Source organism: Acartia tonsa, chromosome 2, assembly GCF_053477335.1.
Source record: "Acartia tonsa isolate MP-2025a chromosome 2, ASM5347733v1, whole genome shotgun sequence".
In the NCBI taxonomy this organism is placed as follows: Eukaryota; Metazoa; Arthropoda; class Copepoda; order Calanoida; family Acartiidae; genus Acartia; species Acartia tonsa.
In genome coordinates, this window is record NC_137261.1 from 15,910,410 (window position 1) to 15,924,430 (window position 14,021).

At 34.5% G+C, this 14,021-nt stretch overlaps 1 protein-coding gene across 2 annotated transcripts in view; it reads right to left on the reverse strand.

Moving 5' to 3' along the window:
- Positions 1-42: 42 nt before the first annotated feature.
- The window catches only part of LOC145305568 (putative ATP-dependent RNA helicase DDX10), a 35,524-nt gene continuing 21,545 nt past the window's right edge, over positions 43-14,021 (reverse strand). The window contains exons 10-19 of one of the 2 annotated variants that reach the window (XM_080147257.1): positions 10,017-10,091; positions 8,811-8,931; positions 7,941-8,015; positions 5,934-6,064; positions 4,935-5,050; positions 3,893-4,200; positions 2,899-3,030; positions 2,019-2,107; positions 1,911-1,950; positions 43-327 (exon numbers count right to left, since the gene is read on the reverse strand). In XM_080147257.1, coding sequence (XP_080003383.1) covers positions 1,911-1,950; positions 2,019-2,107; positions 2,899-3,030; positions 3,893-4,200; positions 4,935-5,050; positions 5,934-6,064; positions 7,941-8,015; positions 8,811-8,931; positions 10,017-10,091 — 1,087 coding nt within the window. In that variant the 3' untranslated portion in view covers positions 43-327. Of the gene's footprint in view, positions 328-1,910; positions 1,951-1,972; positions 2,108-2,898; positions 3,031-3,892; positions 4,201-4,934; positions 5,051-5,933; positions 6,065-7,940; positions 8,016-8,810; positions 8,932-10,016; positions 10,092-14,021 lie in introns of both variants that reach the window. The other variant, XM_080147247.1, reaches the window with a different exon arrangement.

A 14,021-nucleotide genomic window follows, 5' to 3' on the forward strand; every position in this document is an offset into this window, starting at 1 on the left:
ACATTTATTAAGATGGTGTAAAAACTTAACAATAGAGAAGTGTTTTTATAGCGCGCTTTTTTTGCAACTTTCGTGATGATGTTAAGAGCGCCTCAGCAGATGGAGCGCCAGCTCTTCATCATCCTCTACAGAAAAACCAATGTCCATAGAAGCAACATGCACATTCGTGGTATCTTTCTTAGGAACATGTTTCTTGATAATAGTTGTGCTGGCGCCCTTGTCCTTGACAATGGTCTCAGTAGCGTCATCATTATCATCGCTTCTGTCATCACTACCAGAGCTTTCATTGTCATCAGAGTTAGCATTCTCACTCTTCTCTTTGTAAATCTAAAATAAACAGTTCTTTAGAATTCCTTATTTATTGTATTATAAAAAATTACTAGCAGCGGCGTCCCTAAAATCAGGGAGTCTTCATTGTAAGGTTCCATATCACTTTATAGATTACCTTTTCAGGACACAGTTATGGAATCTCGACGACAAAGATTATTTTATCCAATCTTGACAAGTGAGGTATTTTTGGAAAGAGGAATATATATAGAAAACGCCTATGAAAATTAGAAAATCCGCAGAAATCATATTTGCAAGTTATTTGCAAAAATCTGCAATGTTAATTTGCAAAATTAATTTCATGCCTTAAATGACTTATTTAAAAAGAAATCTTTTTATGAAATGTGTTTATCTATAAGTTTAGAACATACTTAAGGCAAAAAAAATTCTTTAGTGTTACTTTTTTCACCTTATATATGAAAAAAGCAGTTTCTCATATTTTATGATAAAAAAAAGGTATAGGAACAAAAAATATGTTTTTTCTTGATGTAAACACAATGATTGGCATAAAATCTATCATCCTAAATGTAAAAATCAGATATAGAATCCTTTTTAGAGCAAAAATAGTGCAAAACGTAACCAAGACATTTTTGCAAAGTATGAAAATCTGAAGAAAATAGTTCTTTTTGATTTTGATATACATATCAGATAAATGTATATAAAATTAGTGATCAAAAACTATAAAACAAGTTATAACTTTTTCAACCCTATCATTGATTAAAATGCACTTTTAGGTTTACTTATTACCAAAGTAGCACATAAAAACTCTTTTTATTAAGTTATGAAACAAAATAAATTCAAATCAACAATTAGACGTTTTTTATAATGCAGTAGACCATTTTGTAGTTGGTTTTTTGGCATTTATTTTGTTTAATTACATCATAAAAAGAGTTTTTTTGCACTACTTCGGTAATTCTTAAACCTAAAAGTGCAATTTAATCAATGACAATGTTTAAAAACTTATAACATGTTTTATAGTTTTTAATCACTAATTTTATATACATTTATCTGATATGTATATCAAAAGCAAAAAGAACTATTTTCATCAGATTTTCATACTTTGCAAAAATGTCTTGGTTACTTTTTGCACTATATTAGCTCTAAAAAGGATTCTATATCTGATTTTTACATTTAGGATGATAGATTTTATGCCAATTATTGTGTTTACATCAAGAAAAATCATATTTTTTGTTCCTATACCTTTTTTTATCATAAAATGTGAGAAACTGCTTTTTTCATATATAAGGTGAAAAAAGTAACACTAAAGAAATTTTTTTTGCCCTAAGTATGTTCTAAACTTATAAATAAACACATTTCATAAAAAGATTTTTTCTAAATAAGTCATTTAAGGCATAAAATTAATTTTGCAAATTAGCATTGCAGATTTTTGCAAATAACTTGCAAATATGATTTCTGCGGATTTTCTAATTTTCATAGGCGTTTTCTATATATATTCCTCTTTCCAAAAATACCTCACTTGTCAAGATTGGATAAAAAAATCTTTGTCGTTGAGATTCCATAACTGTGAGGATCCAGTAGCCAGGAGAAGTCCACCTCTGGTTCACTATCACTTTATAGATTACCTAATCAGGATCAGGTAGCCAGGACACGTCCACCTCTGGTTCACTATCACTTTATAGATTACCTTATCAGGATCAGGTAGCCAGGACACGTCCACCTCTGGTTCGCTATCACTATCACTTCCCTCCTCCTCTTTCCATCTCTTTGCCTCATCCTCTCTTTCAGCAGCAGCCTTTCTTTTCTTCTCTCGACGTGCCTCCTACAAAATAAAATATAAGTGCTATTACACAAAGTATCCTTTTAAGCACTGACACCCCCCCCCCCCCCCCCACCTTATTCATATTAAAATAACTAATTAAATAATAGTTTCTCCTTTGTTTATTTTTATAGGTCACATTAGGTTTGGTTACATTGAGTGCTTGGTAGCCCAGCACAGCCGCAGGGCTAGGAATCCCAAAAAACTTAGGTATTGGTTAAAGGGGGGGGGGGGATCGGTGGTCAATTTGTATCTAATATGATGTTAAGCCAAAAAAATCTAAAATTGGTAAAAATGTATAAATATTTAGAGCTAAATTTTTTTCCCCTGATGCAAAATATTACATTCCACCCCCCCCCCCCCCCCCTGAGTTTTTAAGTCATGGAGGGGGAAAATGTATTTAATACTGTTTCTCGTATTCATTCGAATCCGGTGGATAGGAACCGGTTCTCATCCATACGAAAAAACTATGTCTAGCATCGTATTATATCCAGCTTTCTACGAATATAAAAATGTACAATCATAAGATTAAAACCAGTTTTTTTAGCCCGTGCCTACGGCACCTAGGGGCTAAAAAACTGGTTTTAATCTTATAATTGTACATTCTATATCCGCGGAAAGCCATTTATAATACGATGCGAGAAATAACTATTATTTCATTCATTTATTTCTCCCTGCCACATTTTTTTCTTGTTTTTTTTCCCACAAGGAGGGAAAAAAGGAAAATATGTTTTCTGAACTGCCCCCTCCTCCTTTAAAAGGGGATCCCATACATAATATACACCCCTGATTACCTTCTGACGCTTTCTCGCAGCTTCTAAATCAAACTTGTCTTCAGCTTGCAGTATAAGCTTGGCCTTCTCGATGTTGATGCCACCATATTCATTGTCATCCTCATCCTCGTATTCTTTACCCTCAGCAGAGCTCTAAAAGCAAGATATCATTTTTAGTTTCAAACTAAAACACAGAATTTAAAAATAAGAAATAAATATTTATCGTATCGTATTATAGACAGCTTTTCGCGGATATTAAAACAAAAAAATGTAAAATTAAACCCAAGTTTTGTTAAACCCAAGAAACCGGATAAAACTTGATAAATTTTCTCAGCTCAGCGTTTATGTAAGATATAAGTCTAATGTTTCCCTAATTGTAAGGCTTATTTGAGCATTAAATAACAATCAGATGTCTAAAGATTCTAGGTTAACATGGGATGAATCCAAACGTATTATTTAATTTACTAGCGGCTACGCCCCTAGAGGCCTCTAGGGGCACTTGAGGAGGGGAGAGTCGAATTTGATAACCCAATTTCTTATTTTAGATTTTTAAAAGAAAAAGTAACAAAAAACATTTTTTGAGGGGGGCGACATTTTTTTTTTTTTTTTGGGGGGGGGGGTTCATTTTTTGGGGGGTTGGGGGTGTCCCACCCCCCAAGAAAATAGTTATAAACCTTCCCAGGACCTATGAGAAGCTACCCTGTTAAGGAGAACCCGATCGGTTCCGCGGTTAGCGAGATCCTTCGGTACAAACACACAAACATCCTGTTACTTTATTATAAGTATTGTGATATTTTTTCGTTCATTCCAAACTGATTATTATCCGGTGGATTACAACCGGTTCTCATCCAAACGAAAAAACTATGTCTAACATCGTATTATATCCAGTTTTCTACTACTATAAAAATGTACAATCATAAGAGTAAAACCAGTTTTTTTTGCATAATCTTAAAAATATTTGTACATTTTTTTCCGCGGAAAGCTGTTTGATCTACGCGCGAGAAATAACTATTACCTTCATTGCAAAATTGCCTTCAGCAACTTCCCCATCCTCTCCAAATGTAATTTTAGTGTTGGCAATAATCTTCTTATTCTTTAACTTCTTGGCAATTTGTGCCTTGGTCAGCACCTTATCTTTCTTAACCCTATCCTCGTCACTTTCCGCATCTGAGTTAGAATCTCCATTTTTATCTGTTCCAGCAGTGAATGCATGATCTGTGCGCTTGACAGTGAGCAGATCATCATCTTCTCCGTCTGAATTACCCTCGTCATCCTTGCCCATAAACTGTAGAGTATCTTTGATTTCTGCCGATTTTTTGTCAACTGCAAGTGTTAATAATCAATGATAAATAAGCACAACTAAAACCAGGGTTGTCATATTGGACATTTTTTTCGATAACTGGCCGCCCAATTGCCCAATAGGGTTTTGGGCGCCCAAAAGTGGTTTTAAAAATATTAAGCATAACATATTCACCTAAAAAATAATTAGGTTCGATGCTGGAAGGTGCATAAAATACTTGCTCTCATTCGTGCATAGTCCCCTTTAAGGGAAAGTCGTCCATTAACGTGTAGAACTTTGAAGTAACAGCAATGGAATTTTTAATAGTGGAATTCTTTCGTGTTTTCGGTTAAGTTTGGTTACAAAAAGCAGCGTCGTGGAGCCGTTCGATTTTGGTGCGGATCCGGCTCCGACCTAAAATCAAGAAAAAGTCTAATGCCTAGTCTATTTTTTTCTTTTGAAGGTTTTAAAAGTTCAATATTTGATAAAAATGGACTTGAAAAACTTAAAAGGGGCATTTGCACACGACACAACAGAGTTACCATATTAGGGGGGGGGGGGGGTTAATGCAACCATCTCGTAATTAATGTATAAATGGCATTTAGATTTCGAATTTTGATCTGAAATTTTGCATGAGTAATCCTTGGTAGGTTTTTTTCCCTAAATCGAACAAAAAGTTGGAAAAGTAGCAGCTAACGGTTGGCGGCTCATCCGTATAATATTAGGTTCACATATTAATATCTGCCAAAATTCATTATTGAATCATTGAAATATTTTCCTGGTATAATATGTTCATCATTAGATGGTTGAGTGTCAGCCTTGGCTGTACCAGCCTTGTTACTTTGCTGCTTTTGTTGATCTTTAATCTTCTTCTGTTTGTCCAAAAATCTTACCCTGTAAAAAGTAAAAAATCTTATGTAATTCTATTTATCTAAAGTTCATAAAACCGGCAATAATATTTACACTTCTATCTATAATACAAAGTAGAACGATGTCTGTCTGTTTGTTTGTGTGTTTGTCTGTTTGTTTGTAGCGAAGGATCTCGCTAACCGCTGAACCAATCGGGTTCTCCTTTACAGGGTAGCTTCTCATAGTTCCCGGGAAGGTTTATAACTATTTTCTTGGGAGGTGGGACACCCCTAACCCCCCCCCCCAAAAAAAAAAAAACTTTTCTTTTTAAAACTAAAATTAAAATAGTAGGGTCGACTACCCCCCTCCCCAAAAAAAATTTTTTTTTCTTTCTTTTTTATTTTAAATCTAAAATACGAAAAATTGGTTTGATCAAACCTCTTGGGACCAAGCCCCTAGAGGCTAGGGGCGAAGCCGCTAGTATAATATAATACTGTTTGGCTGGTTAGTGTTACTGACGGTATTATATCTGGTTAAATTTTCACATACAACATTCCATTGAAGACGCTAGACAATCAAATGATATTTACTGCTGCTATATCAGGCGCATTTCATCCTAACTAAAAATATGATAGGGAACTGAAAAAAAGATGGAAAACAGATGAATCGTCTTTTCATAGTGTTGGTTGTCTGTACTGTGTTTTGCTGTAAAGCGACTACCAAGTCATAAGCTTGAAAAGAAACAAGCAAAGTAACTGTACGTGTACATAACGTTGTTTTGAAATATACAGAAATATCTCAAATATTCGATATAGACACACCTTTGATTATAGAGATGATTCATTAATTCTATTGTGCTCAATTGTCATAGGGATCACCAAACATAACCTAGTTCTAGAAAAGCTTTGCTTGCAGGAAAAATATTAACCTTGGGGCCGTTAAAAGACCTAGGCTTTCAGCAAACTTGGGCAGATCCAGGCTTTCTACATTGAAAATAGTTTTGTTCTTCATCAAGTAGATTGATTTCACATAGCTCATAAAGGCCCTTTGGGCGGATTCCTAAAAAGTAAACACATTGTATATAAGAGGAGAAGATTCCAGGGATCTAAAGGGATAAGACAATGGCCGATAAATTGATGTACATCCCCAATAATAAGTTAATGAACCAATCAAAATTCAATTAAAGTCCCCAAAGTTGTTAAGGCAATGAATAAATAAATGTTATTCAGAAACTTTGGGGACTAGTGTAATTAACAGCTTATTGTCACCTTCCTTCCTGAGGAGATCCACAAACCAACTATCAAAATCAATATAAAGATTATGAAAGATAAAACTAAGATTGTTTTATCAAGTTTTAAGAATTTATGTCAACAAAGAGCTGAGTATAAACGTTAACTTGGAGGATGCGCAGTAAAAATAGCAAAAATGTGAAATACATTAAATTTAAAAAACATGATTTGAAGTGATTAAAAAGAATGTAAGATACAGTGTGGCCACAACCAAAAAAATACTGATACTGAAAAAAAAAAAGGAAATACTGAAAATACTGAATCCTAAAATTAGAAAAAATACTGAAATACTGAACAAAAAAATACAAATACTGAATAAGTATTTTTTTATATGATTCCTCATTTCAAAATTTCATATAGCATAGCTTTATTATTAGAGGGGGATATTTTCAAGATCTTTTAATTTTGCCTCTTAGATTTTCTTGCACCAATTAAGCAGAAAATGACTGATAAATATTTTAAATGATTACAAAACTTAAATACTTGAGCAAATAGTTGAGTTTAGAGCATAGGTAGACGTCCGTCGTCCAACCTTTTTTTTTTGGGGGGGGTAAATTTTATTTTAAGGGGGGGGGGGGTAATTCGCTTTTGGGGAGGGTAAAATGGGGCGCGAAGCCCGCCGCAAATTTTTTTTACCCCCCCCCCCAAAATTTTTACTTCGGGGGTAAAATTTGTTTGGGGGGGGGGGGTAATTACCCCCCATGAAATCTGTTGGCAGGGGTAAATTTTGTTTACACCCCTCAAAATTTACCCCCGGGGTAAAATTTTTGGGGGTAGTAATTCAAATTTTATTAGATATTTAGTATTAAAAATGCGCGCGAAGCGCGCAAAATTTTTTTTTGTTAAGAGATTTTTTATTGGTTGGGGGTGCCGTAGGCACCCCCAGGGTAGAGATAAATTATGAATGGGGGGAGTAATCGCCACTTTACCCCCCCCCCCCTTGGACGTCTATGGTTAAGAGCATGCTAAAAAACTTTACTCAATAATCATGCAAAGTACTCACCTTAGATTATTCATTCTATTCATAGACAAAAAAAATATTTGAAAAAAATACTGTATAAAAGCATTTCAAATATCTAAAAAATTTGTATTTGAGATGAAATTGAAAAAAAAATGTATATTATTTACCACAAAGAAAGCAAAATTAATGTACAAAGTTATAGGGTAATTTAAAGGAAAGTAAAGTGAGGCACGAAGCGACGAAAAAAATCTGACATTAACTACTTGAAAAAACATCTTATTTAAATTTTTTTTTGTAATTTCAGAAATAATGAAAATACTGAATCATTAAAATTTCCAGAAACTGAAAAATACTGAATAAAATTTTCAAATACTGAATATTTAGTATTTACTGGAAATACTGAACCCCCAATTTCCAAATACTGAAGAATACTGAATATTTTCAGTATACTGAAAAATGTGGCCACGCTGAAGATACTCGGATAAGAGCCCTTTGTTTTAATTTTAAATAAGAGGATTTATTAACTCAATGGATATAGAATACGTGGATATTGTGAGATTGTGTTATATAACGATACTCCACATTAACCCCCTCCCCATCACCTTCCCTAATCATGGAGGAACGTATTGACCAATACCTAAGGACTATGTTAGCAACCTAAATTGACCTAAATATATGTACGTACCTTCAATTCTCTATCAGCTGCTAGTGCGTTGGCCATCTGCGTATTGAAACCAAGTGTCAACTTTTTTGGATTTATCTAAAAAACAAAAAATCATTTTTTATTATCTAATATTTGCAGGATAGTTTTCTATCTGGAGCAAACTGGATATAATGCTATACACGATTATCCATTATTTCAAACATGTCAATATTAAAAAAATGCAAGTGTAAAATCTTACAAGTGTCAAGTGAAAGTATAAGGGAAATTTTTATGAAAAAAAGTTTATCTCAGATGATTGAGAATTGTCTATTATGGCGAGAAAAGGCAAAAAAAATTCTGGAGGTTTTCGGCGTTTTTTTAACAGTTTCATATTGTCCTCCACAAAAGCAACTGCTATGCCAAATTTTAGAGCTGTAACTCTTTTATGGGATGAGAGCATGCGCGTTTTACTTTTGGTTTCAAAATACCAGCAATTTTATTTTGGGCGCTACTCCCTTAGTTTTTGAGATAATTGAGTGAAATCTTTTTGGTTGTGTCACTAATTACCCAAAGTTTTGGTATCTTAAAAATAAAACGGCGGCGGGACCGCCGCTCCCGTCGTTCACCGCTAATTTCCACCGTCGCCAAAAAAAAAATTTCTCGCCGAATTAGGCAATTTAGAATCATTTGAGACCATGTTTTGTTTTTTTTTAATTTTCCCCTTACAAGAAACCCTGCGGGCCCGGGGGGACTTTATCAATCAAATTCATTAAAGTCCCCAAAGAAGCTAAGCTGACGAATAAGAAAACGTTATTATAAAACTTTAGTGTAATAAACAGCTCATTGCCCCCCCCTCTCTCTCTCTCTTCGCTTAATTAAAATTGCTTCAATATTCTTTAAAAGCAACAATACCTTAATTTCTTCAATAGGAATTTTGTGAATTGCCAACTGTCTTAGCATCCCCTCCTCTTCACTTGGCAGAAGCATTAGTAAACTCTCTCCATGTGCATTATACCGTGCTGTTCGTCCAGCCCTGCCAAAATATTTAAATAACAATGTTTTATAAGTTGACCTTTAACTCTTCAAACTGCACCTGAACCTGGGGGCCAAATCCAAATTTAAACAAGGATGACAACATCCATAAAAGCGAAGCTCTGAAACGGTAGGACAAACATACATTAACACTTGTATAGTGTCAGAACTGAATAATCAGAATGCGAATGTATAAGAGTCAAAGCAAAATTGTAAGTAAATTTGTTGAAAAACTGCTTGATACAGGATAATGATTATGGACATACTTTAGGACTTCATTATAGAGTTGCTATGCTCATAATATTGTACTTTGTTGTCCCAGGAATCAGTATACCAAAAATCAGACCAATCGTATAATTAGGTCACATACAAATTTGTAGTTAAAAATGTAAAAAGAATCAACATGTTTAAAATGGACGTACGGACATTCAGGTTATGATTATAGAGTTGCTACGTTTTCTAACTCGTACCTAACTATTACAGGAATCACCATGCAAAATTTGAAATCGATAGGACAATTCTAACATACCTAAATTAACGAAAAAAGCTATTTAAAAAAGTAAAAAAATCAACATGTTTAAAATGGACGTATGGACATTTTGGTAATGATTATAGAGTTGCTACGCTTTCTAAATCGTACATAACTACTAAAGGAATCACCATGCAAAATTTGAAATCGATAGGACAATTCTAACATGTCTAAATTAACGAAAAAAGCTATCCGTTACGGACGTACGGACGGACGGACCGACCCTAATTATAGAAAAGCTTCGCTTAAAAAAAAAATAAAACTACATCCCAAAAAGAAACTTTGTTGCCAAATAACCTGTCCTCTGACTTCTAAGACAGAGCCTACGTTCCCTGTTTTTTTACGCCCGAACTCCCCCACCTTCTCCCATTCAAACCTAACCAGATGAGATTAACTCCTAACATCTTTGTCGAATATAATTTAATTGAGAAGAATTTGGATTTATATAGTATAATATTAATATTTACTTCAATACCAGTTCGGTTAGTTCGTTTCTTCTGCCCCTCGGACCCAACAAAACTGGTTTTAATCTTATGATTTTTCATTCTAATATATACCTGTGAACATAAGTAACCCCATCCTCGGGACAATCCATTTGAATCACCCAATCAACATCAGGGAAATCCAATCCTCTAAAATAATAGTTATTTCTCGCATCGTATTATAAATCGTTTTAATCTTATGATTGTACTTTTTTATATTCGTAGAAATATAAAAAATAATAAAGTAGCAGGATGTCTATCTGTTTGTCTGTCTGTCTGTTTATATCGTACCAAAGGAATGTTTATAACTATTTTGGGGAAGATACCACCACCCTCCCAAGAGAAATCTCCCCTATAAAAAAATTAACTCCCACCTATTGTTTTACTTTTTCTTTTTAAATCTGAAATAAAAATTACGTCAACACCACTATCCTAAAGTGCCCCTAGATGTCTTTAGGGGCGTAGCCGCTAGTATTTGCATAATGTGTTTTCTAATCCATCTTTTGTTGTGATATATAAACAAGTACCTATTTATAGTATATGATAACAAGCAAGTAGAAGTCTGTAGGCAAGATGACGACGTGACCAGGAGGAGTTTTCCCTACCAAGCATAGTTGTAATTGATAACAAACTATTCATGCTATTCAATTAAATATATTTTTATGTCATGTTACTTGTAAATAAGATTCTATCTGATCATTAATTTGGATTTTGTTTATTCCAGATTTACTGGGGTTTTAAATATTTATATGTGGGCATCAAAATAAGTTAATCCTGTTATGTGTTTTAGACTAATGTGAACATGTCATTTTATGTGCTAGTAATTAGTGTCTCCATAGCTGCGCTACTACTTTAGGTAATTTAACAATGGTAGCATGAACTAAATGTAACGATCTACGGAGCACATAAGAACTATGACATAAAATCACATTCTCTAACTCAAAATCTACAAAAAGTGATAAGCATAAAGTGTTTTTTTATTCCAACGGGTTGAGGCTCGCTAGCAAGATAACAAACACTGGTAAAGGTTTAGACAACAAAGACACAAGCTGTGTCATAACTAAAAGATAACAAGGATTGAGGTCCAGTTTTGACTTTAGATAACAAGGATTGAGGTCCTGATTTTATATAACAAGGATTGAGGTCCTGATTTTAGATTTCAAGGATTGAGGTCCTGACTTTAGATAACAAGGATTGAGGTCCTGACTTTAGATAACAAGGATTGAGGTCCTGATTTTAGATACCAAGGATTGAGGTCCTGATTTTAGATAACAAGGATTGAGGTCCTGATTTTTGATAACAAGGATTGAGGTCCTGATTTTAGATAACAAGGATTGAGGTCCTGACTTTAGATAACAAGGATTGAGGTCCTGATTTTAGATAACAAGGATTGAGGTCCTGATTTTAGATAACAAGGATTGAGGTCCTGACTTTAGATAACAAGGATTGAGGTCCTGACTTTAGATAACAAGGATTGAGGTCCTGAGTTTAGATAACAAGGATTGAGGCCCTGATTTTAGATAACAAGGATTGAGGTCCTGACTTTAGATAACAAGGATTGAGGTCCTGACTTTAGATAACAAGGATTGAGGTCCTGACTTTAGATAACAAGGATTGAGGTCCTGACTTTAGATAACAAGGATTGAGGTCCTGACTTTAGATAACAAGGATTGAGGTCCTGACTTTAGATAACAAGGTTTGAGGTCCTGATTTTAGATACCAAGGATTGAGGTCCTGATTTTAGATAACAAGGATTGAGGTCCTGATTTTAGATAACAAGGGTTGAGGTCCTGAATTTTAATACAGTTAAAAAAAAAAAAACTCAAACTGAGTCATAACTAAATATAGATAACTAAAACCTTAAACCGTGTCATAACTAAGTTAAGATAACAAAAATATAACAAATAGATAACAAAGACCCCAGTAAGTAAAAATGGCAGATAAAGGAGACAAAATAAACCCGAAAAAATCGGAAGAAAAAGGGGAGAGATCAAAAAATGACTTTCCTGCTAGAAACAACATTCCAATCCCTTATATCGAAGATTTTAGCGACGTTTCAATGTGGATAGAATGCATTCGTGCATGGTCCGCCGCAACCGATTTACCGGAAGAAAAACAAGGTTTTGCCTTGGCACAAGAAATACCAAAAGAATCTTCGAGGTACGGCGCGACGTTAAGAGAGGATTTATACAAAGAGGTCAAGCCAACCACACTTATAAACAATGCTGAGGGGGTGGAATTGATTATTAAATTCATGGAAGAAAGATTCTGGAAAAATACAGACGAAGAAATATATTCAACTTATGCGGAAATGAAGGTTATACAACGGCGAAAAGATCAGTCCATTCCAGAATATATCATTGAATATGATAAAATGTTGCAAAAAGCTAAACAACTAAAAATAAACAACCCTAATGACCGAGTTTTAGCAATGGATCTTATGATCACAGCAAATTTGACAGAAACCGAATTCATGCTTATTAAAACCGTAGCCGACGTACAAACTGATGACAAAAAAAGATACCAAACCGTAAAGCAAAAAATGCGTGAAATTTTTGGAAAAATAGATAACAAAACCAAAAATAATGAAGCGTTTCTTAATAATTCTGACAACAAAGACAACATTTTGAATCACGACGAATTATATCTTTCAAGGGGATGGAAGCCGCCAAAGAAGGATAGACAATACCAAAAACCAGAAAACCGATACCAAAAGCAGGATAACAATAAAAATAGCTCAACAAAGCATTCACGACACGAAAATAAATCGTTTTTTCGAACTAAAAAGCAAAATCCACTAGGTAAAGATGGAAAACCATTACAATGCAATGCATGCAAAGCCACAACACACTTTGCAGTAGATTGCCCAGATGCAATTCAAAATACTGGAAATTACAAAAAATTCAAAACAGCTTTAGTCCTAAATGCTGCCACAAAAGAGGAAGAAAAAGTACTGATACCAATACTTTCAGACACGGAAAGCTCAGAAGAAAGTCAAGAAGAATGTAATCTCTGTTCAATATATTGCACCACGGACAACACTGATGATCTAAATGAATTCACGGCAGAGGCTCTAAATAAAGGTGCGCTAGATACCTGCTGTTCTTCTAGTGTATGTGGAGAAAACTGGCTACGTATTTATCTGCAAGCTTTACCAAAAGAGATGAAAGGCAAAGTTGAAGGACCAATGAATACTAACAAACAGTTCATTTTTGGCAACCAAGGAAAGCTCAAAGCAATAGCAAAGTACAACATTCCAGTTTGCATTGGTGGTGAAGACAATCAAATAAGGATAGATGTAATTAGTTCTGACATTCCCTTACTATTATCAAAAAGTGACATGAAAGATCTAGGAATAGTGCTTGACATGAAGAATGATAGAGGCTATATCAATGGTAAACCACTGATCCTTACAACATCTGCAGCAGGCCACTACACTGTTGATTTGCTACATAACAAAGAGAAACTAGAACAGGTCAATATCACAGAGTTGGATGAAGATAACACAGAAACAAAAGTAGATGACAAGGAGAATACTGAAAAGATAAGTATCAAGACAAGAAGACAAGGAAAAGAGCTGGAAGATTTTCAGGAAACTGACTGGACTAGTTTAAAGATGGATGATAACAATGAAAAAGACACAGGAGAAGTTATAGAAGAAGACAATGAGAATGTGACTCCAGGAGCAGACACAGAAGAAGAAGCATCAGACAACCCACCAACATCAAACACAAGAGTAACTCAAGATGCAGGAAGGAAAAGGAAGAAAACTCATCAGAGACCAGAACCAGAATTCAATGAAGATGGATCGCTAGCAAATGCAGCTACTGTACTTAAAAAGAATGATAGAATAGAGATTCTTGAGAATGGAAAGTGGGAGAAAGGGATTGTTCTCGGACATGGTGGAAAAGTAGGTGGTAAGCATGCTGGATGGTATAGTATTCAACTAGATAATGGACAGGTCTTCCATGATGAGATGTCTAGAAGAGAAGTAAGATACAATAAAACTCAAGAGGAAGATGACGAAGCGCATTTGAAACTGCAACTAGATAATGGCAAGTTGATAGAAGTGAATCAAAG